This window comes from Tachypleus tridentatus, chromosome 6 (assembly GCF_004210375.1).
Source record: "Tachypleus tridentatus isolate NWPU-2018 chromosome 6, ASM421037v1, whole genome shotgun sequence".
NCBI lineage: Eukaryota > Metazoa > Arthropoda > Merostomata > Xiphosura > Limulidae > Tachypleus > Tachypleus tridentatus.
This window is the reverse complement of record NC_134830.1, coordinates 27,205,285-27,233,139: the sequence shown is the minus strand read 5'-3', so window position 1 is coordinate 27,233,139 and position 27,855 is coordinate 27,205,285. Positions and strand designations below refer to the sequence as shown.

The window sequence follows — 27,855 nt, the reverse complement described above, 5'->3', positions numbered from 1 at the left end:
ATCAAATCGTCATGAAAAAAAGGACGCTTCTAATTCAATTATAATTAAATCTCTAGCACAGCGGTCTAGCAACGCGTTTTTAACGACACGCACCTGGTTATAAATACTTGTAACTGTGACGAAACACCAACATGTGGTGCTCTATAGCAAAAAAAAATTGGAACTACGACCTCGTCGTCTTTGATTACGTCACTCCTCTCCACTTCTCTTTGCTGTGACGGCATCCTTTGAACGCGAACGTGCGAGCGTTGCTACTCGAGTTTATTTAGTAAAGGATGTGATTAAAATTATTGTCACGTTTGTTTACACATAAAATACTTACGCTTTTAATTATTAAAGACGTGCTTGCAGTTTGTGTTTCACTAAATAAATTATTTGAAATATAAAGAAAAAATTGGCCCAAAACAAACAAACATGATAATGAACCCCGTAGCACAAATACAGCCTTTGTATATGTAATCATCTTATCAGTCACTAAGACGTTATTTGGGATTTTCTGGTGTTTCTTCGAGTCGCATTAGAAATGATTTATAGATTATTTACAGGCCGGCCCAGCATGGCCAGATGGGTTAAGGCGTGCAACTCATAATCTGAGGGTTACAGGTTCGAACCCCGTCGCGCCAAACATGCTTGCCCTTTCAGCCGTGGGGCGTTATAAGGTTACAGTCAATCCCACTATTCGTTGATAAAAGAGTAGCCCAAGAGTTGGCGGTGAGTGGTGATGACTAGCTGCCTTCTCTCTAGTCTTACACTGCTAAATTAGGGACTGCTAGCGTAGATAGCCCTCGAGTAGCTTTGCGCGAAATTCAAAACCAAAAATCACAATCTTTGCAGGCCAATATGCGACCTCTACGGTTTCTCATACAAAATTGTTCTCCCATTATTAAACAAGGCACGTTCCTCAAAACGGACAGTCTATTCCGATTGCACTCGCGAAAAGTCATTAAGCTGGGTGTAATATCACAAAAATACACCTTAAGCATTTAATACATTTGCAAGTACAACAGCATGTATTTGTCGAATTTGGTGATTTCAACCAAACAAGCTGTTTGCTGCTTTGTGATAAACTACTGAACCAAAACAGACCATTTTGATTTTAAGCCAGACTCGGAAATTCGTCCCCTATTGTTTGGTCCTCAAGTCCAAAGTTAAATTTGTAGGAAGAAGACTGTCAAAACCCAAAGTCTCTGTAATGCAGATAGCGGATATTACACATTGTTGGTCTTCTACAACATTGACGGTTGTCCAAAAGCTTGTTCATCCCATTTCGATAGACAATGATACACCAAAATGAACTGCCTTTGTATTTGCTCAGTTTCCAATACTTGAACCACTGTATTAGTCTGAAAGTCCGACACAATCTTCCATGCTTCCAAAGAATCAACAATGTTATATAATTATACAAGACCAATAACCCAAACTGAGAACCAACAAATGATCAAATCTGAAGCAGAAATGGGAGTGTTGTCTTTCTGAAGTACTAAAAACGTGCAAATTAAATGAAAAGATTGCTGTAATTCTCTTAATTAAACGTATGAAATAGCTCCACCCATTCAGGTGTTTTAAATGTTAAGGCTTAGTATAGGGGTGAAATACGACACATTTATATGTTCGTGATTACAGAAAAGTGATTTTATTAAATAAATTTAAATTTTAATTATAGATTAAGGGATTTTTTAACTTTTAAAAGCACAGATATTCTTTGTAAACACTGCATATATACTTGTGCAAACCAATAAGCCTTATTAAAAACTGTATTGATTCTACCCAAGTTGTTACATATTCGTTGGCTCAAACAATCACAAAATGAGCATCTTGAAGGATAATATTTCAACAAATGCGATACGTTGTAAAAGCTCTTTATTACACATTTCACATTTTTAAATATCATGTTTGTCAATGATGCAAGACAGACGAAACTTTAGGCATGACAACAAAAAGGAAATTTGGCGCAAGTTTCACTGAAATGTTTCTCTTAGTTATCCAGAAGAGGATTCCTATAATTAAAGATTTTATTTTCCTCCAGTGTGTTAATGTTGCAGTTATACCAACCATCGCAAACATTTAACTTTAGTATTAGAAACTCTTACAAACGATAAAGAGTTATTTTTAATATTACAAATCCTTACAAGAAACAAAGATTTAACCTAAGTGCAGCAAATATTTACCTCAAAAATGGTTTAAATTTAGTGTTACAAAGTCTTAGTATCAACAAAGGCTTATCTTTAGGCTTAAGAAACTTTTCCAGAAACAAGGTTTGTTTCTAAGCACAAACTATTTTCTAGAAGGAAAAGAGCTATCATATTTTAAGGTTTGTTAATGTTGTACAAAAGTTGAAGAAAAATATCAGTAGTTTCTTGGATAACATATTTTCTATATAGTGTTTTGTAATGATTTTGTTCTGATTTCATGTGTTAAAACATAAATAGTATTTTTACAACAGTCTATGATGTCAAAGATTACACAATAAAATGAAACAGTAGAAAATAATGAGATAAACTACAGAAAGATTGAATGAAACTAAATTAATTCAATTCCAGTGGAATGTGAGAAGGTAGTGAACCTACCTTTCTAACAAAATGATCCAGGATCGAGTACTAGCTTCTGGCACCACATATGGACTTTCTGTAGATTTCCTTGTATTGAGACAAATTACTAACTAAAGACGGCTAATATAAACTGATAAATAATTCGTTTCTAATAACCAAAACGTAATTAATCACTTAGAAGACTTAGGTGACTCTACAGGCAACTAACTATATAAAACATATTTTTAACTTTTTCAAGCCCGGCACGGCCAGGTGGTTAAAGCACTCCACTCGTAATCTGAAGGTCGTGGGTTCAAATCTCTGTCACACCAAACATGCTCGTCCTTTCAGCTGTGGGGGCATTATAAAGCTACGGTCAATCCCACTGTTTGTTGGTAAATGAGTAGCCCAAAAGTTGGCGGTAGGTAGTGATGACTAGCTGCCTTGCCTATAGTCTTACACTGCAAAATTAGGGAGTGCTTGCGCAGATAGCACTATTGTAGCTTTGCACAAATTTCAAAACAAAATAAACCTTTTTGTCAATAGCTTGTACTATACATTAACTTGGATAAAGCAATTCTCCTATGGTAAGAAGAACACATTTTTGGGGCTTACCTGTGTGAAGCCTTACATGGTTTTTCAACGTAGATGATTGGCTGAATGACTTCTCACAATATTTGCATACAAATGGGCGCTCTAAGGTGTGTATCCGCATGTGAGAACGAAGGTTACTTCGAGAGTTAAACCCACGACGACAGACAACACATCTCACTTTGCTGCCACTGGAAGGACATAATCGTTTTCTCCTGCCATCTGTTGACAAGGAAGAGACATTTGTTTACTTTTTCTCTCATTGTGATTATCTGCACATGCATCACGTTTTTTTAGTAGAAGTTTCTTCATATAATCTAAGGCTAACATGAAATTATTTTTGAAACATAGGATTAGCACACACCTTTCAACAAGATTATTTCAATCATTTTCCAACATAATTAATCAGAAAGAAATAATAACATAAAATCCGTTTATGGATAAAGGAGATATGACCATAATTTAACTGAATCCATTTTATTAAAATAATACAATATCTGACTGTTAGCTAGGAAATAATCCAATTAAAATATTTCGTTAAGTTACGTTTTAAAAGAATTTTCGTGTAGGATGACGATAGTCGTGGAAACACCTCAGTGTTTAATTTTAGAGAAATATTGTATTTCTTTCTATCCTTTTCTTGTTCAAGATTTCTTAGCGTGATTAACACGGTTTATTAAGAAGATTGTTTAAAAATAACTGATACGATTCAGGTGAAACACATCTTACCTTCGGAATGTTCATTTTTACCGCCATCATAGTCAGAGAAAAGCTTGACTGGAACTCCCATATACTGTGGAATAGCACTGTTGTACCAAACCAATAACTCTTCTTCTGGTGCAATATCCTAAAAATATCAGTTTGGGAATTTCATTCGGATAGTTAACTGTAATTGTCCTAATAATGTGTAATAGCACTTTGTACCCAACCAAGAGTATTTTCTGGTACAATATTTTGAAAATATAATTTGGAATCAACGTTTTTTATTTAGAGAAACTGCATTTCTTAGATTTCATTCATATTAAAAAAACATTTTATTTACCATAAAATCAAATATATGTTGTATATCTCTAGTCAGCAGTTGAGGAATAAGGTATAAAGACGTCGACAGAGCTGAATCAATGTTTTTTGCTGATGAAAGAAACCTTAGGCTGAAAGTACCTATTTATTTTCACTCACTACCACATTGAGGGATTTCATGTTTCTGCTGAGCTATAACATTGCTAAAGAATTGGCAAAAAATATTGAGTGAGATTACTGATTTGTGAACCTTAGCAATAATAGATGTGAGTTTACTATATAATTGAGACTTAATAGAGAACCTGTAACAATGTCAGGGGGCCTGTCATAGTCAGGCGGTTAGAGCACTCGAATCGTAATTAGAGGGTCGCAGGTTCGAATCTTTGTTATACTAAACATGCTCGCCTTTTAATCTGTATAGGCGTTAAAAAGTGACGGTCAATCCCACACGTCCTTGGTAAAAGGGTAGCCGAAAAGTGGACGGTTGGTGGAGATGACTAGCAGCCGTATCTCTAGTCTTACACTATTAAATTAGGGACGGCTAACGCAGATAGTTCTTGCGTAGCTTTGCTCGAAATTTAAAACAACCAAGAAAGTCAGAACCATGAGCTGATTGGATCTAAATAATTGAGAAATATGTGCTTGCAAAGCCAAATGATTCCATCGCTAATTCTCTGGTTAACAAGTAAAAACTTGATGTTTTAACAGATTTATCAAATCTAAATTGATTATTAGAAGCATGAGGTAAATCTGAGTTTGAAAATAAGTTAGCTTACCTTCATTGCCCGATAATATATAGAAGTTTCAATTTGAAAAGTTTCTAAATTTTGTTCTTGCTCATTTCGTGCACACTTCACGTGAGTCATCCAAGAACACATAACATGGGTTCGAGAGTCGACATACTCTTCCACTTCTCCAGTAGAACAATCAAATACCTAGAAAAAGTAAAATTATCCTTAAAATCAAGGTTGGCTGCTGTTAAACGTACCACTACAAAACAGACTAACTGTGCTCTTCTCGCCACGGGCATCGAAACCTGATTTTACGCATTACAAGCCTGCAGGCTTAATGCTGAGCCACTGGCATCTTTAAAATCAAATCTAAACAAAGACCTTAAACAGCAAAGTGTGAGCACTGACGAAAACACTTTGGATTATAAAAAGGCAAAGCAAAATTAAAATCAACTTTCCATAATTGAACAAAAGTGAAAGTAGTTATCGTACCGGACTATAAACCTAAGGATCCAATTTGCGTTGTTGTCGCAATTTGGGGTATGGGTGCATTATAAGAGCAGTCAAATTATATTTGATTACACCAGCCAAAGAGTTGGTGGTGGGTGCTGTCAACTAGCTACTTTTCTTGCTTTCTATCGATTTAAAATTGGAGACTACTTGCGCAGATAATCCTTTTGTAGCTTTGCGCGAATTTCTGAAACAAAAAAAATATAATAATATGAACAATATGATATATATATATATATATACAGTTACGTAATTGAAAAACTTGAAATAAATCACTTTTGTAAACTAGAATTATTTCACATGCTTTCATGTATTGATGGTTTTTAAAATCTGAAAATATTTTTTATTTAAGAATTATAGTTCTGAATTATATATATACGAACATTTTTCTACTATCAAGTAAATAGTTAAATGTAACATGGACTATAAACCAATCAGTGGACGAAATGTTTCTGTACAACTTCAATATATATACATCTAACAACAAATAGTTAAAGAGTTGCAAGATGTAGCAAAATCTTTGGTTAAACTTCAGTTTTTTCCTAATAACAACTGGATAATCACATAATTTAAAATACGAATTCTACCACAAAAAAGTCGTAACTTCGTATGATCGTTATTAAGCGCAAAATTTCACAAAGGATTATCTAAATTGTGTTCACCACAAAATGGAGTTTGCAAATAAGTTCAAGATTATCGCTAAACCACAGGAGAAGGAATTCCAAACTTCATATAAATAAATTAGAAAAGATCAAATAATTATGTTTCTAATGAGGACGGGCTGAGAGAAAATGGTTCCTGCGTTCATTCTAGTAGTGAACGATGTTTAAGAATAATAGTTAATGTTGAATAATAATCTCATTTGAGCACTTGATTGTTGTCATTATTAAGTGTTTCACAGCTTGTGATACTCCAAGTATCACTGAAAGCTGTTGTTCAAGTCGAGAACTGGGAATCAGCTAAAGTGTTCATCAGCTAAAGCACCAAAGTGTTCATCAGCTAAAGCACCAAAGTGTTTATCAGCTAAAGCACCAAAGTGTTCATCTTTATTCTTCCACGCAAGCCATAAATGTGAAATTTCTACAGTGTCTTTAGTACGACAGAAAAAAAAACAACTTTTAAGAGTACTTTGGAGCAGGCTATCACCAAGCACAGTAGTGACTGGTATAAACAAAAAATAATTAAATTATTATTGTAATGTAAACAATATTATCATTAACCTTTAAAGTTAGCTTTCTTAAAAGCAATATTTCTACATGAGCTTAAATATAGGGTGAAACAGGAATTACTAGTCAATGATAAATGAACATTAGATGACTGTAACATGTAGAATACGCAATGTTTTGTTTACTATACAATCAGTGTCTTTAGGGAGCTAGCCTATCCATTATGCATGTTTGTGTTTTTTCATATAGCAAAACCACATCGGGGTATTTGCTGCGCCCACCGAGGTGAATCGAACCCCTGATTTTAGCATTGTAAATCTCTAGACTTACCGCTGAACTAGCGAGGGGCATCCATTACGTATGAATACATACATACAAAGAATACATTAATTTTCAGTAAGAATTAAAAAAAATATTTTGTAAATGTAAGGTGGTGTAGGGATGGTAGTGCCAAAAGTAATGCAAACATGAATATAGGGATGATGGAGTTATATCTTTTTCATATGTTATTTCCTTACTGTAGGTTCCTCGTTATTAAGTCTTGTGAAGTCAAGACTACAGCCAGTGATGATTAATAATCTATTGGCCCCACATGGCCAGGTGGGTTAAGGCGTTCGACTCGTCATCTGAGAGTCGCGGGTTCGAATCTCCGTCGCATCAAACATGCTCGCCCTTTCAGCCGTGGGGCGTTAAAATGTGCGATCAATCCCACACTTCCTTGGTAAAAGAGTAGCCCAAGAGTTGACGGTGGGTGGCGATGACTAACTGCCTTCCCTCTAGTCTTATACTACTAAATTAGGGACGGCTAGTACAGATAGCCCTGGAGTAGCTTTGCGCGAAATTCAAACCAAACAAACAATATATATATATAGGATTGTAAAAATAAAACAATGTTCACTTATCAACCTGCTTTAATAAAATTATTTTAGAAAAGGGCAAAAACGTTTGGTAAAAATTAGATATGATGTAAGGACGGCAATGCTAAAAAGTACGTAAAAAAGGTAGAGATGAGTACATACAAACATCACTACATAAGAAGCCAACTATTTCTAAGAATAACTTTTATCTACAATTAAATGTTCTTGTCAACTGCATGAATTCAGGTTTAAATAAAAGTACTTAAACCGAATAGTGATATACAGTCTTACACTGGCTAATAACAACAAGTTTGTAACTCAGAACTTATTGGCTACTTACGAAGGAATATTTGTGTGGTTTTTTGTGTATTCATCACTACCTTTTTCTGTACTTTTTCACACAACCATCCTCACATCACACTTTGTTACCAAACGTTTCTTGTTACCTGTGTATTGAAATACTGAAGGTAAAAATATCTCAAAGCTTTATTTGAAACTGATATGTATAATGACTTTAACTATTAAAAGTTTTAGTTAAGTAAATAAACTAGTTTGAGACTGGTGTAGCCGTGGATTTCGCTTCTTAAAAACGTACTTTATGTAATTTGAAGATGTAAAATGAATTAAGACTCACCTCCCAAACCTTGTCAGTATCACTCGTGATCATGAGATGTTCTTTGGGTCGAACAATCCCTGGATATGGACCCATCTCAGTTCCTTTAGTAATCCACTCAGCAGCAAACACGCCGTTATGGAGAATTGGTATGGTTGAGACTCCCAGCTTTAACTGAACAGGAGTTCTAGTCAGCAGTCCTATAATGAGTAACGGATAAAAAACAGTCCATTGTTGGAACCTAACACTCATGCCAAGCTGAGAAATATTTCTGTGATGGAAAACTAGTAGTCCCTTCACAGATACTGTACAGTTAACTCTAAAATTACCTACCAGTTATTAACCTGATTACCACCAGTGCTATCCTTATTTTGTGCACGTTTTTTCTGTTACAAAACTCAGTGTAGAGAAATGATGAAAACCATTAATTGCTTTACACAATACACACAAAACGGAAGTATTTCATGGTTAAGAGCTGATTTTCTCAGCATAACAACAAGTTTTTGGCATCCCTTAGGGTACTTGTTTTCTTGGCCTGGCATGGCCAGGTAGTTAAGGCACTCGACGCGTAATCCGAGGGTTGCGGATTCGAATACCAAACATACTCGCCCTTTCAGCCGTGAGGGAATTATAATATGACGGTCAATCCCACTATTCGTTGGTAAAAGAGTAGCCCAAGAGTTGGCGGTGGGTGTTGATGACTAGCTATCTTCCCTCTAGTCTTACACTGTAAAATTAGGGACGGCCTGTGCAGATAGCTCTCGTGTAGCTTTGCGCGAAATTCCAAACAAACCAAACAAAGCCTACCCTTGAGACAATTGGTCTTCCTGGACATCTGGTTCATGAACCTTAGGGTCGAGGTTAAATTCATTTTTTTTAATAATGGTGTTTAAGATTCATTGTTTTCATAATTTTTATTATAAATACTTTACTGATTAAAGTACAGAAGTAGGTAGTAAATATTACAAACTAAACAATTTATCTCTACTCAGAACAATTGAAATTATGCTTTTCTTTTATATTCACATTTAAGGACCCATCAAAGTAAAATTCAGAGAAGTGGATCTGTTGTCTTTTTTTTTATAGCTTATACTTAGAGTTATTGTTCACATTTTAAAATATCTATATTGAATAATAGTGAAGCGATGTTGGAAATACTTTGATCAAGTATAAGGCTGGAAACATTCAGCTGAACCTATTGTGGTACAGAATGGTGACACATTATTTTTTGAACAGAATACTGGCCTCTCGCACGTTAACTCTCACTTAATAGCTGGACAGACTGAAACAACCAGAGTAAGGTATCTTATTCAAGCACTGAAGAGTTGGACGAGCATCAGTCTCGAACTCGCAACCTTCTGACTACGATTCCAAAGGCAAAGCAACTGCGTTCTTTAAGCCTTACGAAGCCTGAATAAGATTCGACACATAAAGCCCTCTGGTGTTATTTTTCATATATGTATCTTCTGCTAAAAATATTACATTTTAATTTTTAAACTATAAAAGATACTTGGAGGTGGGTGGTGATGACTAGCTGCCTTCCCTCTAGTTTTACTGCTAAATTAGGGACGGCTAGCGCAGATAGCCCTCGAGTAGCTTTGCGCGAAATTCAAAAACAAACAGAACTCATCACTTTAATGCTCTTGTAACTCCTGTTTTAAACCTGTTATAACTAATCGTTGGGATATTTTTATGAATATTTCTTCAGGTAGTTACTGTTTATTGGTACATACATCTGAACAGTTGTATTCCCTCTAATCTGTCAGGTGGGGCAACTATTCAGAAGTGTATACCAGCAACTCTTGTGCCACCCTAATTGAATAGTTCTTTTATAGAACAGCAATAAGTTTATGGATGTCCATCTCTAAAATCAAGGGTAAGATTCCCCGGTAGATACAGCTAATAGCCCAGTGAAGCTTTGTTCTAAAGCAAACAAACAAAAAATAAAATTAATTGAAATAATAGGATTTGATAGTCATTTTTGTAATAGACCTACAGATCCAAAGTTCAGAGCAAATTGTTTTGGCAGTTAGAGACGCGAATATCGCATACACAGATACATAACCGACAAAGTAATAATTGGACTATGTTTGGCCAAATAATTACAAACAAAAAACTTGTATGGAATAAACATATTTGGGCTGGTTATTGTTGCTAAGCATAAAGCTACACGCTTTATTAGCAGTGTAAGACTAGAGAGAAGACAGCTAGTCATCACTACCTGCCGCCAACTCTTGAACTATTCTTTTACCAACGAATAGTGGGATTGACGGTAACATTTTAATGCTCCCACGGCTGAAAAGGCAGGCATGTTTGGTGTGACTAGGATTAGAACCTTCGACCCTCAGATTGTAAGTCGAGCGCCCTGACAACCTGACCATAACAAGCCTTAGAGAGAGAGAGAAAAAAACTTGTCTATAGTTGCTCACTAAAAGAGCTTACAAGAAACAAACGATTACATTGGAAGCTTTAAAATTATTTTTATGTTGTCCAAAGATTTCAGTACATTTGTAGAAGGTTAAGCAAGGAGATGTTGTCTAATATTATTAGAAGAGTTTCTTGAAAGTACAATGCATTCATAAATTTAAATTTGCTACTATTTCATTAAAATTAACAAGTGCTAGTAAAATCTGTTTCAAAACATTCCTTCTTTGTTTTACTTGGACATTAATGGATCTCTGAATACTGAATGATAAAAGTTATTGTAACAAAATTCAGTGTCATAATGAACACAATGTTATGAATGAAAGTTTCAAATTTACACTTAATTCAAAAATTAGTGAGATTTACCATTATATATGCGTTTTAATTTTGACGTTTGTTTGTATTAAATTTAGGTTTAATAAATGCACATAACTAATAATGTTAAATCTGTATTGCGGAATTATCTCATATACATTAAATGTATGTGAACTACAGTGATCGTCGGTGTTGTTGTGCCAGCTGTATTTCTAGAAATTCTCTTTACTCTTATAAAATCAACCAACACTAAAAAAGACAGTATGTATTATTGGTTTCTTTCAGTTGGTATACTATAAACCTCGGAAGCTATAACTATGATTGACACTTATTAATCGGGAACTTCTTATATTGACCAGGAACGTGTATAGATTTTGAAAATTACAGAACGTTTAACTTCAGCAGATTAACGCTCAACATTAATATTTTAAAGAAAACATTATACAGCTTTAGTTGTGAAAAACTCACGTGTGATCAGCGAAGAATTAGCTAGCTTCACGTTGAGTGAAATGTAGTTATATCAACTCGAAATTACTTCGCTCATCGTGAACCTTCGATAAGAAATCAAGGAATTTTCTGATCAGATAGAAGACTCAATATCTGTAAACGTTTTGCACATAAATCATTATTTGTCATAAATATTTGTAATAACTGTTATTAAAAATTGTATTATTGTTTGTGTATTAAAATATATTTGTATTAAGAAATAAAACAATGTGTACCAATCTTGTTGGCAAACATTATAAATTTGATACATATTGACATTGAATTGACTTCTAAATCCAAATTAAAATTTAACTCTGTTTTTAGTCTATTTGAAATGGTAATATGTAACAATAGGTATATGTTATGAACATTTTAAGCATAATTAACGTTAACTCTGCAAAATTGTGTTGTTTTATTAAATAAGGGACGGTTCGTCTATTTATTACTGATGAATTGGCTTGTTTTATTATCTTCCATAAAATAATTAGTAATTATTAGGAATAAATTATCACTCATATATTCTTGACTACAATGAAACGCAAAAAATATGATGATTACTTTCTTAAGCTCTCCACCATATATATTATAACAATAACATTTTAAGCCATAAACAAAAAAACATTAACATGAAACAAACTACGCTGTATACTTTTAAAAAGATCCTAGGGTACAAGCTACAATGTAGGATTATAAAAATGTATCCTAGGTTTCGGAGGTGACTGAAGAAGTAGGACCCACATTGCGGTGTAGATACACCATCTATCAGTCTTAACCTCCAATTCGCTAGTCTCACATAAGAAAATTAGAAATTAGGAGATCAAGATGTGGGTGCTCAAGCCCACAACGTCCCACATCTATATCACCCTATATATTGTGGTATATAACGCTTGCAGAAAGTTGTGAAAAGGTGACTGCTTTCCCAAGTTAAAATAAGAAAAAAGATAAACATAAAAAGATGAAAATAAGGTACTACCATTTGGAGGTACGTAAAATAAAACTTACCTCTTAAAGTTAGCATTCCTGACCCAAATATGGTAAAGGCATTAATTAACACAACAGTAAAGTGATAATTTACTATGACTGTCATGCGACTTAAAGTGTACATCCGCATAAAGTAGTACCAAGTTGTTCTTAGATGAACTTTTTTAAATAAAAATAATGTGTAGTATAATTTATCTGATTTCTACTTTATCTGTATTTATTTAATGCATTTTTGTATTTATTAAAGAATAAGTTATTAAGTTTATCTAAAATATTTTTATTAAATCCATTAACTATTAATTTTCGTATCAGTATATCAACATTACGAGCAAAAGATGGTAATTTATTACATATTTATTACACCTGAATAACTGTGAAGTTATAATGTTTATAATAGATGGTTATGGCATATTACTATGCAAGGAGGGTAAACCATAAATTGGTAAATCAAAATATCTTTTTTATCTGATATATGTATATCATTTTTATCAATTACTTTAACTTATAAATTTAAATAATGCGTATCTGTATTAGATATTGAAGTATTTTCAATTTCTAATTCTTTTGGATAAATGGCCTCAATAAAATTATATATTTCAGAATTAATTATGCTAATTAAATCATCAATATATCTCTAAGTTAAAGTAAAAATATCTGGATTTGCATAGTTTTCAATAAATATATTTTCATAGTAATATAAATATAAATTTGCTACATAAGTTGAATATTTAGCACCCGTTGGAACTCCTATTACTTGTTTAAAAGTTGTTTATTGAAAAATATAAAATTATTACAAAATACAGAAACTTAATGTAGCTTTTATGTTTTTGGAAGTATATTTTCTTTTTTTCAGTTTAACGCGAGGATAACAATATTGTTCTATTAATGAATTTAAAACAAAAATTAAATCTTTTAATGGTATTGTGGTGTATAATGTTGTAAAATCAAATATTTGAATACTATTTACTTGCTCACACTTCCTTAAACATTCTAAAATAGGTTGGTTATTTTTTATAATCCAAAACGTATGTCTTTTATTGTTAATACTTACATTTTATATTTTATCAAGTAAAATATTAAGTAATTTATTTTACAATATAACCAGTTGTTTGATAATTGTTTTTATTGAATTGGAAATAAATCTAAACTTAATTGGAGATTTATGTAATTTTGGAATAACATAAAAAAAAACGGTAAACTATATAAGAATTATGATTAGAAGAAAATTTATGATAAGCTTTAACGAAATTATTAATTACTATATCATTGGATTGGTTGACAAGTTTAAAAGTTTGTGTATTATTAATTTATTTTATTATAATTAATGCATATAATGTTTTGCAAATTATATTAATATTACAGTTAGGTTTATCAACAGGAACTATAACATATTTTTCTTGCAGCTCTTTAATCTTATTTTTAGCTGATTAAATGATAAATCTGTATGGTATATTTTAAAGTTTATGTGGGATAATTTTATTTTTTAGGTATATACAATTTCCATTCTAAAAAACCATCTAGGTGGATAAGTTGTGATATAATCAAGGTTTAAAATATATATTTATCAATATTTTTTCAAGAGATTTTAGAATATTATTTTTATTACATTTTGCTGCTATTCTGTATTCGGCTCATTTTTTATTATTTCAGGTAATATTTTGTCTTTTATAATATCTAAATTAGAAGTAATAATATGTATCAACAAATAAACTATTTTCACATTCACAAGGTAAATTATTAACATCATCTACATTTAAATTAGCTAAAAAACTGTTATAATTATGTATTAATGGACCAATTGGAACTTCATATTTATAACTGACGGTAGGCCTTAAATTTTCACAAAGAAAACACATTATTGTTTAGAGATTGATGAATAATTTCAGAAATCTGTAAGTCGTTGATTATATTATGTCTAAAATTAATTATCAAATATGGAGGTTTTATTTTCCGTTTCTCTTTTTCAAAACTTGAAACATTAAATTTTAAATCTTTTAAAAAAAATAGTTTACGTACACTAATGCTAGTATAAAAACTATTATCTAAATAACTACACAATTCTAAAAAATTAATCCATTTTACTTTATTATTTCCTTTATCTCTAGTTTTTTATTTTTGTGAATAAAGTTATCTATAAAGAAGAAATTAGCAATACAATAATCATTACTCAAACTCAAAGCAGTAGAACTATTGAAATGTTGGTTTAATTCATAAGGACATAATGTTTTTAGGTTTAAAATGTAAAAATTTTCTCTTCGAAGTATTGGTGTCTTCATTGACTAATTCTAATATAGTTATCTAAACCAAGGTAAAAGATGAATCCTGAAATGTTTCAATTGTATAAATTCATTAAATTGTTTTTAACTTGAGCTCTATGCAAATTTATACGTATGTGTAACGGGTTTGAAGTTTGACTCGTATATTCCATATTACATTTAGTACACGTTAATAAATAAATTATATTTTTTATTTTACAAAATGAATTAGTGTAAGTAATAGGATGAAAAGTATTTAGAACAGGATATGTGAGACATCTATTGCTATTACAATTTATTACATTAGCAACAATATAGTTACTATAACCAGCTTGCTAGGCTAAATGGCCCGGCATGGCCTAGCGCGTAATCCGAGGGTCGCGGGTTCGCGCTAAACATGCTCGCCCTCCCAGCCGTGGGGGCGTTATAATGTGGCGGTCAATCCCACTATTCGTTGGTAAAAGAGTAGCCCAAGAGTTGGCGGTGGGTGGTGATGACTAGCTGCCTTCCCTCTAGTCTTACACTGCTAAACTAGGGACGGCTAGCACAGATAGCCCTCGAGTAGCTTTGTGCGAAATTCCAAAACAAACAAACAAACTAGGCTAAATTATGGTTTCAATTTGATGTGCCATCTAGTTAAGGCTATTATAATTAACTTCATAAAAGTCTGAACAATGCAATAAACACACACACACACATACGTATATCTGTATACGAGAAAATCAAATTTCAGTTATTTTTAACAAATTCAACGGCAAGCTTCTGAAAAGCTAAAACCTTATTATGGATGATAAATGTTTACTCAAATATAAATTTTCGATCCTCCAAAAGTTAAACACGCGCTTATTATGATTCGTTACGAAACTTCGGTCTACGTCTGCGCCGCAGGGATCTACGGACAAAAGGCGGGAGGTATACTGCTTGAACACACACCATCATTCGTCATGTGTTTTTTTCTAGCTATTGGAAAAAAACTCACAAGACCACAAAACACTTTTGAAAGCACTATTTACGCAGAAGATTAAGATACGCCTAATCCCAACAATCTTTAATCTTTAGGTAACCAAGGACTTCCGCGTCTAATTGACCCCGTGTAAGTTCGATAATAAATCAATGCCACACTGTCCGTTATCACGAGGACTAATCGCTGACTTCTGCTGAGCCACAGCGTGGTATTACAGATAAAATGTACTGGATATCATTGGTTGAGGCTTGACACATCTGACAGCTCTATTTTATTACCAAACCGAACCACCTGCGTTTGCTCGGTTATAAATCTGCATAAATCGCCGGCTTTGTGTAACAGAAGAAAAAGAAAGAAACAATGACCGTAATTTATTTAGCTGAACGTAGTTTCTTGATGGAAAAAGGTCATATTGTGTGTTATTTATTAATGCAAATAATAAAAAAAATTATGAATCTGTTTTGTTATAATATAGAATATAGGAATATATAATATAGGTATTTTGCTTAAACTGAAACTGAAAATGTTTTGTTCGTTTGTTTGCTTGGAATTAAGCACAAAACTACACCACGTGCTATCTGCGCTCTGCCCACCACGGGTATCAAAATCCGATTTTTAGCGTGGTGAGGCCGCAAACATACAAGTGAAGGAATAGTTAGTGTTACTAATTGATTCATAAGCTATGGATTCTTGAATGTTTTCTTTAAAAAATTCAGTCTAAAATTGCGGATTTATACTGCTAGAAACCAGGTTTCGATACCCGTGGTGGGCAGAGCGCTGTTAGCTCTTTGTGTATCTTTGTGCTTAATAACAAACAACGTAGAGTTTTGTAGAAATCAAATAAATTGAAAATCAATTACCCAGTGTTAGTGTCAGTGTAAGTGTCTCAGTGTAAACTTATTACGTAGATAGATGATTTTTTTTAATTATTATTTTATGGCTCCTGAGTGCCATATTAATTTGCAACATAAAGATGCCATCCTTCAGGTGCACGTGTTTTAAAACCAAACTTACATGTTCAGCACTTTAGATATTTCTCGGTTATAAATATTTTAAAGTCCTTTAAGCTGTGACTACACAGTTTACAAGAGTGTTTAATTAAAGTTAGCGAAAACTTTTGTTTTCATTTTCATACTTTCACCAAGATGATGCCGATTTTCCCTTTCTTTATAAACTCTAGACGAACAAAATTATGGCGTTTATTAATACAGAGAACAAGTTAAAGTATCCTTTCAGACATACCAAAAAACCCAGACTTTGCGTTTATTTAGGGCTAAGCAATCGAAACGTATAATGGAATTAGGAAAGATAAAACAGAGCTTAAGTGGATATAGATGACAATATAAAGTGGGTAAAAAACGGTTAAACGCTTTTGTATAACAATTATAAATAGGCTTACTAAGTAGAAGGCAATACAATCCTCTTTGGAAACATAAAGAGAGAACTGTTTTAGATTTCTAGGCCGGCCTATAGTTATAACACGAGGATAAATAGTCCATCTGCTCTTCGACAACTCCATTTTATACAACTGAAGACTAAATTACCAAGATTTGTTCTCACACACTATTTGACGAACTTGTTTTTTGGTCTGATTTTATCTGATGTCCATTAGAGATGAGGGTTTTGAAGCATATGCCACAAAGCACATAACAGGCTGGTGTCTTATTGCCTCAGCCAGAGTCGAGCACAGTATAACGCTCTTTGTCGGTGTTTTGTCATGTGACAAGGAGTCATGGCACGTGCAAGTCGCGGGGTGCTATCTTGTGGACAATAAGATTATTACGCGAGTAACTGCTGCCGTGCGCAAGTTGGACAAGAGAGGAACGGCATAATTACGACACGCGGTGTTGATGAGAACATTTCACGCCCAGTAATCGCATGAAGAAACAAAATGAATCGTATTAAATATATATATCGATGTTGATGTTTTATTCACGCTCACGTGATCTGTGCTGTCGTCGTCTTCTAGCAAACCATAAACACATGAAATAGGGGAAGTTATCAAGAGGTGTTTATATCTGAAAAAGATTTTTTTTATGTACACATAACACACCGATTTTTTTTTCTTTAAGGACTATTTACGTGCTTGTGTTCAAACACAGTAACCGATTTCTATACTGTATACAGTGGTGAATTGTAATATGTTAAAGACAAACATTTATAGGAAGGAAAGCTTTAAATATAGACACGTTTTGTTTTCTTAATCAGAAAACTATGCCGATTTATAAGTATATAGCATTGTATATCGTGTGAACCATATGAGCTTGTTTGTTTTTTAATTTCGCGCAAAGCTACGCGAAGGCTATCTGCGTTAGTCGTCCCTAATTTAGCAGTGTAAGACTACATGGAAGGGAGCTAATCTAGTCATCACCACCCACCACCAACTCTTATAATGTGACCGTCTTATAATAACGCCCCCATGACTGAAAGGGCGAACATGTTTGGTGTGACGGTGATTCGAACTCGCGGACCTTGGATTATGAGTTGAGCACCTTAACCCATCTGACCATGTCGGATCTCTTAAGAACCAACTGGTATTTGCGCTTTGTTGTAATTCAGCTCTAGTTACAGCTTTTCTTAACTGTGGGAGGAGCAATGGGGTATATGATGGGACCAAATATAATGCAATTAGATTAATAAAGAGCATTACATTAGGGAGACGAACGACATTTCAGGGGATCCGGATCCCTCTAACTCTCTAATAGCGTATGTTTGTTTGTTTGTTTTGAATTTCTCACAAGGCTACACGAGGACTATCTGTGCTAGCCGTCCCTAATTTAGCAGTGTAAGACTGGAGAGAAGGCAGCTAGTCATCACCATCCATCACCAACTCTTGGGCTACTCTTTTACCAACGAATAATGAGATTGACCGTCACATTATAACGCACCCACGGCTGAAAGGGCGAGCATGTTTGGCGCGACCGGGATTCGAACCCGCGACCCTCAGATTACGAGTCGCACGCCTTAACACGCTTGGTAACAAAAAGGAAGAAGTTAATACGCTCTCTTTTTTACATCTTTTAAGTATAAACAGACTCAAACGACAAATTGAAAATACGAAGGTTTGCCAAATCATGACGAAAACGAAGAAAAAAAACAGCAACAAACAAATAAAAAACCCGGATATTTCTTTTGATTTGAGTTTTATGCCAAGTGTTTAAAAATATATTTAGCTTCGGAATATTTATTTTCGAATGAAAAAAAAGAGCATTTTTAAAAGCAGGCGTACAAATAAAAATCACACCAAGAAATGTGCTAATAAAATAAACAGTCTTGAACGTTTGCATGTATTTAAATCCTGTTTTGATACCATTTTTCAAACTGAAACATTTTTGTCCTTTCGCTAAGAGAAGCAAAGCGTGAAAGTTTCAAAACTGTCAGATTAGCGCTGGTAACTTTTTTGTTTTTTAAGCATCGTCACATTTTGTGGTCAAAGATATAGTTCCTGGTTGATTTTTTATTATAACCTTACTAAACAAAGATCATTTAATTGTAAAACAAGTTACAGTTTCGAACGTTCAGTTTTTGCATCTTTCACTACACAGAGGTTAAGAGATTCAAAGTTTGTTCTGCCCAATCTCCCTATTACTTAAAAAAAGCCTTCATTCAACATTAAGTGGCTACTTGCAGTGTACCTTTGTAAAATGCTGCAAGTTGTTTATTTGTAATTGAGCACAAAGCTATATAAAGAGCTATGTGTGTTCTGTCCATCGCGGGTATCGAAACCCGGTTTATAGTAGTGTGAATCCGCATACATACCGATGTACCACTGGGGAACAAAATGCTAACAAAATACTTGCTCAAAGAAGAACATTTCCTGCTCTCTTTTATGGGTCCCCTACAAGTACAGCGGTAAGTATACGGATTTATAACGCTAAAATCAGAAGTTCGATTCCCCTCGGTGGACACAGCAGTTAGCCTGATAAGGCTTTGCTAACAACAAACACACACACACACACTCTCTCTTTAATGGTACGTTTTTTCTGTGGATCATCAATAATTTTATGAAATTATAACGCTAGAATGTTATAACGCTAGAATCCAAGATTCGATTCTACATGATGAAATCGGAAATAATTGCCAAATGTGTAGCTATGCGCTAAAACAAATAAAATATTTTATCACATAGCGCTTGTTCTAGCTGAATAGTTTAATGTTTTTACACATACGAATAGGCTAATATGCTTATTACACTTATGATAAGCAGGTTTTATAAATTATAGTGAAGATGTGGTTTGTGTGTTTCTATCTTTTTGCGATTCGCTGTTTGAGTGGCTGAGATAACTTTAGACGTTCAGGTGATTTTAATAACTTTATTCTTATCTTATACGCTATGGATGAAATTTCTGGAAACGAACATTTTAATACTCTTACCTAAAACAATTAGCAAAGTGTTACGTGTTTTTGGCCTTTAACAAATTACTAAATATTTTTCCAGATGTTAACCCTTACGTATCATATTATTCTCAGAACAGAACAACGATTGATATTCAGTAATACATAACGTATTATTATAAAGATAATCGAGGCACAAATGTGCGAGAACGGACAAAACGTTAAGAAGTTATTCACAAAGAAACACTGTTTATACAAGCAAATGGATTGTAGAATAGAATGGCTATTGGCCCGGCATGGCTAAGCGTGTTAAGGCGTGCGACTCGTAATCTGAGGATCGCGGGTTCGCATCCCTGTCGCGCTAAACATGCTCGCCCTTTCAGCCGTAGGAGCGTTATAATGTGCAGTCAATCCCACTAGTCGTTCGTAAAAGAGTAGCCCAAGAGTTGGCGGTGGATGATGATGACTAGCTACCTTCCCTCTAGTCTTACACTGCTAAATTAGGGACGGCTAGCACAGATAGCCCTCGAGTAGCTTTGTGCGAAAAACAAAGAACAAAACAAAAGAATGGCTATTGGTTCGTATGAATTCCAATTTCTTATACATTTCCTTAAACTCTCCTAATAATTTGTACGTCATATTTGACAAAGGTAAATTGAAAATATGTTGCATTGAGTTCATAAATTAATCAAATTGATAACTTTGATGTTTGTATAACTCTGTATTTCAGTTTTTACATTTTACCTACTGTTTTGGTTGCCAAAAAACAAAAAAACAAATTTAGAAACAGTAGTGAATAAGCTGTTTAACGTAATTCAAATCAGATTTGTTTTTAAATTCAATCTACTGTATTTTATTCGCAATACAAAACTGTTTAACGTAAGTAAATATTATTTTGATTCACTCTCCTGTTTCATTCTGCTGTTTAACGTAAGTAAATATTATTCCGAAAATATCTTTTGGCTTCAATCTACTGAGACACAGCATGGCCAAGTGGTTAAGGCACTCGATTCCTAATCTGAGTGTTACGGGTTAGAAGCTCCGTCACACCAAACATGCTCTCCCTTTCAGTCGTGGGGGCATTATAATGTATCAGTCAATCCCAATATTCGTTGGTAAAAGAGCAACCCAAGAATTGGCCGTAGGTGGTGATGATTAGCTGCCCTCCCTCTGGTCTTACATTGCTATGTTAGGGACGGCTAGTGCAAACATCCTTTGTGTAGCTTTGCGCGAAATTCAATCTACTGTCTTATTTTCAATACAAAATTTAAAATCAATTAACAGTTATTATCTTTTCAAAAATAATTTTTCAATAAAAATAAAATAGTGAAATAGTGAAAATTATAGTGAAAAAGTTCTTGAATGCTAAAATCTACAATAAACAGTCTATTGTATAGAAATGGTTCCCAAAGATGAAGTTTAATCTTAAGATAAAGCTATCTATATTGCAAATATATATGTATATTCAAATAAAGAGATACCTTGTGGAAGTTCTGATGCTAATTTCTTTTGGACATGTTGCGGGGGAGGTTGACCACTCCACTGTCCCCATCGTCCATAGAGGTATGAGTGTAAGAGCTCAGCAGTGATAATTTTGTGTCTACCCACAACTACACTGTCACTTGGAACATCGACACTGCAAAGGAAAAGTGGAAAGTTTATGTGTAAAAATTAATTAACTAAATAATAATTATCATTTATATAAATCAAACAAATCAATGTGTGAATCTAGCTCGTTAATATACTACTGCTTTACTTGGATGGAAAGTTCACACACTCAAAATAGCAACGTAAATATATATATTCATTTATTGAGTCAAAATCAGTTTCAAATGCTCATAAAATAGAATTCTTAAGAAGGGAAAATTTCTCGTGGTAGTAAGAGAGTTCCCCCAGTGGCACAGTAGTATGTATGTCTGCGGACTTATACTGCTAGAAACCGGATTTCGATATCAATGGTGAGCAGAGCACAAATAGCTCTTTGTGTAGCTTTGTACTTAATAACAAACAACAACGACAATGCTAGAAAAATGGACTATGGTCAAAATAATTGTTAACAAAGAAGGTACAGCAGTGATAAATCGCACTGATAATACAACTGGCTTTAACTTTCTAGTCTTGTGGTAAATATAGCTACTAGGGGAAATATAATAATTTGATATTTTAGAAAAAAATTAATACCGATAAAGTTAAGTGAACAAAATCAAAAGGAAGGACTGTGTTAAAAACAGCAAATCCAAACCTCTGACTAATTGTATTAGTTTGTTATAGCCCAAAAACAAGCCCCCCAAAAATTAAAAATAATAAACAAAAACGCCGCACTAATTAAAATGATCCCAGATCTATAATTATAGCTTATTTTTAGGCTATAACAAATTAACTGTGTATGATATATATACTTATACCAAAGAACCTGCAGAGCACTATTAAAAATATATTGTTACAATACGTGTTAAATATTCTTAGCATCATCTTAAAAATATATTGTTACAATACGTGTTAAATGTTCTTAGCATCATCTTAAAAATATATTGTTACAATACGTGTTAAATATTCTTAGCATCATCTTAAAAAATATATTGTTACAATACGTGTTAAATGTTCTTAGCATCATGACCGTATCTTTGTTTCATACAAAGAAATAAATTTTTAAATTGCGAAATATTTTATTTACGAATCATAGTTTAAAATTTTCTGTCATATCTAGGGCATCCTATAAGCACAAGAAAATATGTTTTGATTAGTTATGATTTTGGGATTCGGTTCTTTCACGAATTTACAGATTGGCCAAATTATTATAATTATACATAGCCTTATTTTTATACATAGCCTTGTTTTTAACGTCTTTCTTACCTTCCCGAAAAATCCACCACAGACTCCATAAGAGTTTACTTATGGTCAGTCAGTACTATATATTCCATAAATTACAACTCATAAAAATGCACTACCTCCGGTTACGTGTGAGTGGGGCAAGGCAGTCGTTAAAATGAGCTTCTCACTGTTCCCCTTTATCAAGTACATCATCTTTAGGGCGCGCGAACCACCCCTCTCATTCGAGAAGAAGGCGTGAATAAAATGCCTACTCAAAGACGGCCCCCATTTTGTTATTCGGCTGAGTTACGTCATTGTAAAATGTGACGTCACAAACAATAGATATCGAAATGTTCAGAGACGTTTTTCAAGATTTGGAAAAAAGGTACCTGAAAAAAGAGTGAATGATCTTTATTTAATAAAACGTTTTGTTCTTGTAATACTTTCTATAAACACTGTAATAATGGAATATATATACTGACATTAATTAACCGAATCGGTTCAAAGTAACCATGTAACGACTTTGACGAAAAATAAATAAAGAACGAAAACGTATCTTCTTTGATAGATTGTTTAGGAAGAGTATTCATAATGAAACTTTGCAGAATGGACGGCAACTGCCTGTTGGGGAGATACAAGTGTAGATGACGACGTTTCGAAAGTTCCGCCCTTCGTCTTCAGGCAGAAAGTCTTTGCCTGAAACGTCGTCCTCTACATTTGTATCTCCACAACAGGCAGGTGCTGTCCATTCTGCAAAGATTCAAAACGTATCTTGTTTACAATAATTATGGAATTTATGTGAATATTTATGTTAATATTATTCACAGACCCAAAATGATTTACATTACTAAACGACGAGTTAAAAAAAAAACCGCCATAAGTATTATACAGACTACTAATTATAAGAAATTTAACTGAATTTCTTCCGTTTGCTGACCCACACTCTGCTGATGAGCCTTGAATAGGAGGAACTGCAGTCCTCACCAGAGGGTGCGACGAATCCAAAAATATATCAAGTCTCTACGTGACAGACTATATATCGAGTTTTACCTTTGATAAAACAACACCTGTAATATTATACACCATCTTATTGCTAACTCTAATGTGAGTTGGTTTGAAAAACAACTTCAACAAAAAAACAAGACAAGAAAACATCTCTAATTCATCCACTATCTTGTTGCTAACTCTCACGTGAGTTGGTTTGAAAGACAACAACTACAAGAAAAAAAAATCTGTAATGTCATTCATCATCTTGTTGCTAACTCTAACATGAGTTGGTTTGAAAGACAACTACAACTACAAGGAAAAATGTGTAATATCATCCGCTATCTTGTTGCTAACTCTAACGTGAGTTGGTTTGAAAGACAACAACTACAAGAAAAAAATCTGTAATGTCATTCATCATCTTGTTGCTAACTCTAACATGAGTTGGTTTGAAAGACAACTACAACTACAAAAAAACACAAAATCAAACCTGTAATATCATTCACTATCTTGTTGCTAACTCTAACGTGAGTTGGTTTGAAAGACAACTACAACTACAAGGAAAAATCTGTAATATCATTCATCAACTTGTTGCTAGCTCTAATGTGAGTTGGTTTGAAAGACAACTACAACTACAAAAAACAAAAAAACAAACCTGTAATATCATTCACTATCTTGTTGCTAACTCTAACGTGAGTTGGTTTGGAAGACAGCTACAACTACAAGGAAAAATCTGTAATATCATCCATTATCTTATTGCTAGCGACTGAGACGAGGTGTTAGTTACTACTGATGGTATAATTAATCAGATAATAATACCATTTAAATTAAGGACGGCTAGCGCAGATAGCCCTCGTGTAGCTTCGCGCGAAACTCAAAAACAAAACCAAAGATATATCATGTCTCAATCTATAGTACCTTGTTCTAGATATTTATTATGTTGCCTTCTTTCACTTTGTCTTATTTGAATTAACACGAATTAACTGTGCAAAGAGGGGCCATATAGATATTTGTGTAACAGCAGTGCGAAAACATCTGAGCATGTCCACACATGTATATAAATTATATACAAATAAAACATGATATTACTCAATATAACACAACGATAGTGAACGTGATAGTGTAAGCTTTTTTTTTCACGGAATATCAACAATAATAGAAAATAAAAACCAATATCTGTCAGTTCATTTACTTTTTTTAACGTTTTGATAAGTTTACGTGTAGGAAGTTCGTGGATTTGTGGTTTAAGAAAAGATTAAAAGAAAGCGGTTTGATGTAAAATAACAATCTTAAGGTTAACATGATATAACTGTTAGCCCTAGTAATATTTAAGACTATCCCTTATAGCTTGAGGAAAGGTTATTTGAATGTTATCTTTAACACCTGTCAGGAGATGAAGTTAGACTGTTACAAAACCTGAGCGAGTAATATAAGGTGCAGAATTTGTTTGAAGCACGATGCTGTACAATAGGCTATCTACGCCCTGCCCAGCACGGGTATCGAAACTTAGTTGTTAGCGTTGTAAGTCCAAGGTCATACTGCTGTGCTACTTGTATGGGAGCACAGTCCAGAGTTAGTGAAGACAGAGTTCTGACAATGTTTATTGAAATATCGTTGTAACTAATGTTTTGTACTACTAATGTAACAAGCCCGGCAAGACTGAGCGTTACTGTTTGTTTGATTTTGAATTTCGCGCAAAGCAACTCGAGGGCTATCTGTGCCAGCCGTCCCTAATTTAGCAGTGTAAGACTAGAGGGAAGGCAGCTAGTCATCACCACTCATTGCCAACGCTTGGGCTACTCTTTTACCAATGAACAGTGGGATTGACCGTCACATTATAACGCCCCCCACGACTGAAAGGGCGAGCAGGTTTGGGGCGACCGAGATTCAAACCCGCGACCCTCAGATTACGAGTTGAACGCCTTAACCCACCTGGCCATGCTGGGCAACTGAACGTTATATCTAACATTTTGTACCACTAATGTAACAAGCCTGGCAAGACTGACCGATGTAACGATATAGACGACTAATGCGTACTTTAAGTTTTGAATCGTATCAGAAACAGATTCTTGAAACGAAATTACTGCGAAATTCAACAGCACGTGAAACTTGTGGGAAACAAGAAGTAACTAGTTGTTGTTTTTGTTTTTTATGTTCACGAGAAGTACTTTCAAGAGTTTTCCAACATAAGCCAAAGAGACAGATGGCTCTACGTTTACGCTCCATTGTACTATTTTAACTTCTCTTCTCTTTTAAAAATGTTTCGATAAATTATTAACTACCAATCAACATATTAAATAGGATATCATTCTTCAAGTACTGTTTTCCTTAAATTAGTTTCTTATGAGTTAAAGGCATGAACAGAATTGGCAATATTATATTCTTTAGTAATTAAGAGTCATTAAATGTTAACTTATAACTCAGAAGTAAAACTATGAAAATTAGAAATAAACCGGTAACTGTGAGCTTATAAAAACAATATAAACTTTATTAGAACTTGTAATCAGAATATCCAAAAAAGTGAAGTGTGCTGATATTCAAACTCACATGAGAACGTAATGTTTTAATGTTCTGAGTTTAGCAGAACAGAGAAACTACAGAAGATTTGAGAAAACTTAACTAAGTGTCCTTAACACGTGTGTAAAACAAAGAGTCCAAATCGGCTGGACAATCATTGACCTATATTTCTTTGTTACTTTTGACCAAAAAGACGCTAAAGAACAGCACACACAGCTAGATATTTATTGGATTGAACACTTCCTGAATAAACTAAAAATCAAACCCTTTGTTTGAGACTTTTATAAGATTTTTTTAAAATATCAATTCGGTAGGGAGGATTATTAACAGTATCAGCATTTTGATGGACCAAATCTGTGTCTTCAAACAGTTATTACAATGATTTCGGGTAATATCAAACTAACAAAGAAAATATAGGGATCAGGCTTTTTAAGTGTGAAAATTCAAAGCTGCTTTTAAGAGTCTGCTTCGAATAGATGAAATCAAGTTCAAAACTGTTTTAAAATCTTACCAATTTATAAGTGCAACTTTACATATTCAAGGCAAAGATTTTGAGTGGAATTTGTGGGTTATACAAAGGGCCATTACAACAACATTTGAACAGACATTCTCGAAACTCTATTCTGAACAAATCTAGTAGTATGTACGCTAGTGTACATGAACTTTTTTAACTGTTTTAATTTGATATAATGACATTATCACCTAATTTTTATAGAGCGCAATATGTAAGGACAAATAAATTTATTCTTTTCAAGCATCTAATTTTTCTTGACAATACAAAAATTATAAAATAACTTATTCTCAAACTATAAAGATTTTTCAAATTATTAATATACCGAGTATAAGAAGCATACGAGTTAAAATGATCATAAACTTTTAAACACGTTAAATCTAATAAGCATACTATTGAAGCACCATCTCTTGTTCTCTCAGGTGACTGCATACATAGCACTCACATGGCGGTGGGGATACACTGTCTATCAGTCTTAACCTCAATTCGCCAGTCTCCTATAAGAAATAAGGAACAGTATTGAATTAAAAATATAAATATAAATTAGGAGAGCGAAATGTGGGTGCTCAGGCCCATAACATTCCACATCTATATCCCTTCACTGCCTGCAGACAGTTGTGGGAAGGTGACTACTCATCCAAATAAAGAATTAATTGAATTAAAAATGAAGAAATGAAGAATAAAAAATAAATAAACAAAGTAATATTTTAAATTTTTTATTTTAATTTCTTTATGTGAGAATGGCGAATGGAGGTTAACACTGATAGATAGTGTATTCCCATCGCTATGTGGGTCCTATTTCCGCCGTCACCTCCAAAACCCAGGTTACATTTTATAATTCGGCGTAGTAGCTTGTACTCTGAAATCTTTTCAGTTGATGTAGCGTTTTCTGTTTGATCTGTTTTTGAGTTAAAATAACAAATTATATAATTAGTAAAAGGTTTGGATTTGTTGTTTTTAACACAGTACTTTCTTATGATTTTACTCAGTCAACTTCATTAAAATGTAATTATTTTTACAAATATATATACATATAATATTAATTTAAGGCTCGATTGCTGTCACTATTAATTACAGTACCGTTACATTTTATATTTTCTCTTGAAAACATTTAGTGAAAAAAGAAGAAATATAAAAATTAACCGTGAAAAAGCGTTAATCTGTTTCTGGTGCGAAAACATAAGCCTTGACAACAGTTTATATCGTAATCTTAATAATATGTGGAATCGAACAAAACATTTATATTGAATTGTTTG

At 33.5% G+C, this 27,855-nt stretch overlaps 1 protein-coding gene across 3 annotated transcripts in view; it reads right to left on the bottom strand.

Annotated features, from left to right (window-relative positions):
• The window catches only part of LOC143252130 (PR domain zinc finger protein 12-like), a 28,034-nt gene extending 6,354 nt beyond the window's left edge, over nucleotides 1-21,680 (bottom strand). For 2 of the 3 annotated variants that reach the window (XM_076503809.1, XM_076503810.1), the window contains exons 1-5: nucleotides 21,258-21,680; nucleotides 8,038-8,216; nucleotides 4,916-5,074; nucleotides 3,849-3,966; nucleotides 3,144-3,341 (exon numbers count right to left, since the gene is read on the bottom strand). In XM_076503809.1, coding sequence (XP_076359924.1) covers nucleotides 3,144-3,341; nucleotides 3,849-3,966; nucleotides 4,916-5,074; nucleotides 8,038-8,112 — 550 coding nt within the window. In that variant the 5' untranslated portion in view covers nucleotides 8,113-8,216; nucleotides 21,258-21,680. Of the gene's footprint in view, nucleotides 1-2,567; nucleotides 3,342-3,848; nucleotides 3,967-4,915; nucleotides 5,075-8,037; nucleotides 8,217-21,257 lie in introns of all 3 variants that reach the window. The other variant, XR_013028851.1, reaches the window with a different exon arrangement.
• Between the last annotated feature and the right edge of the window lie 6,175 nt (nucleotides 21,681-27,855).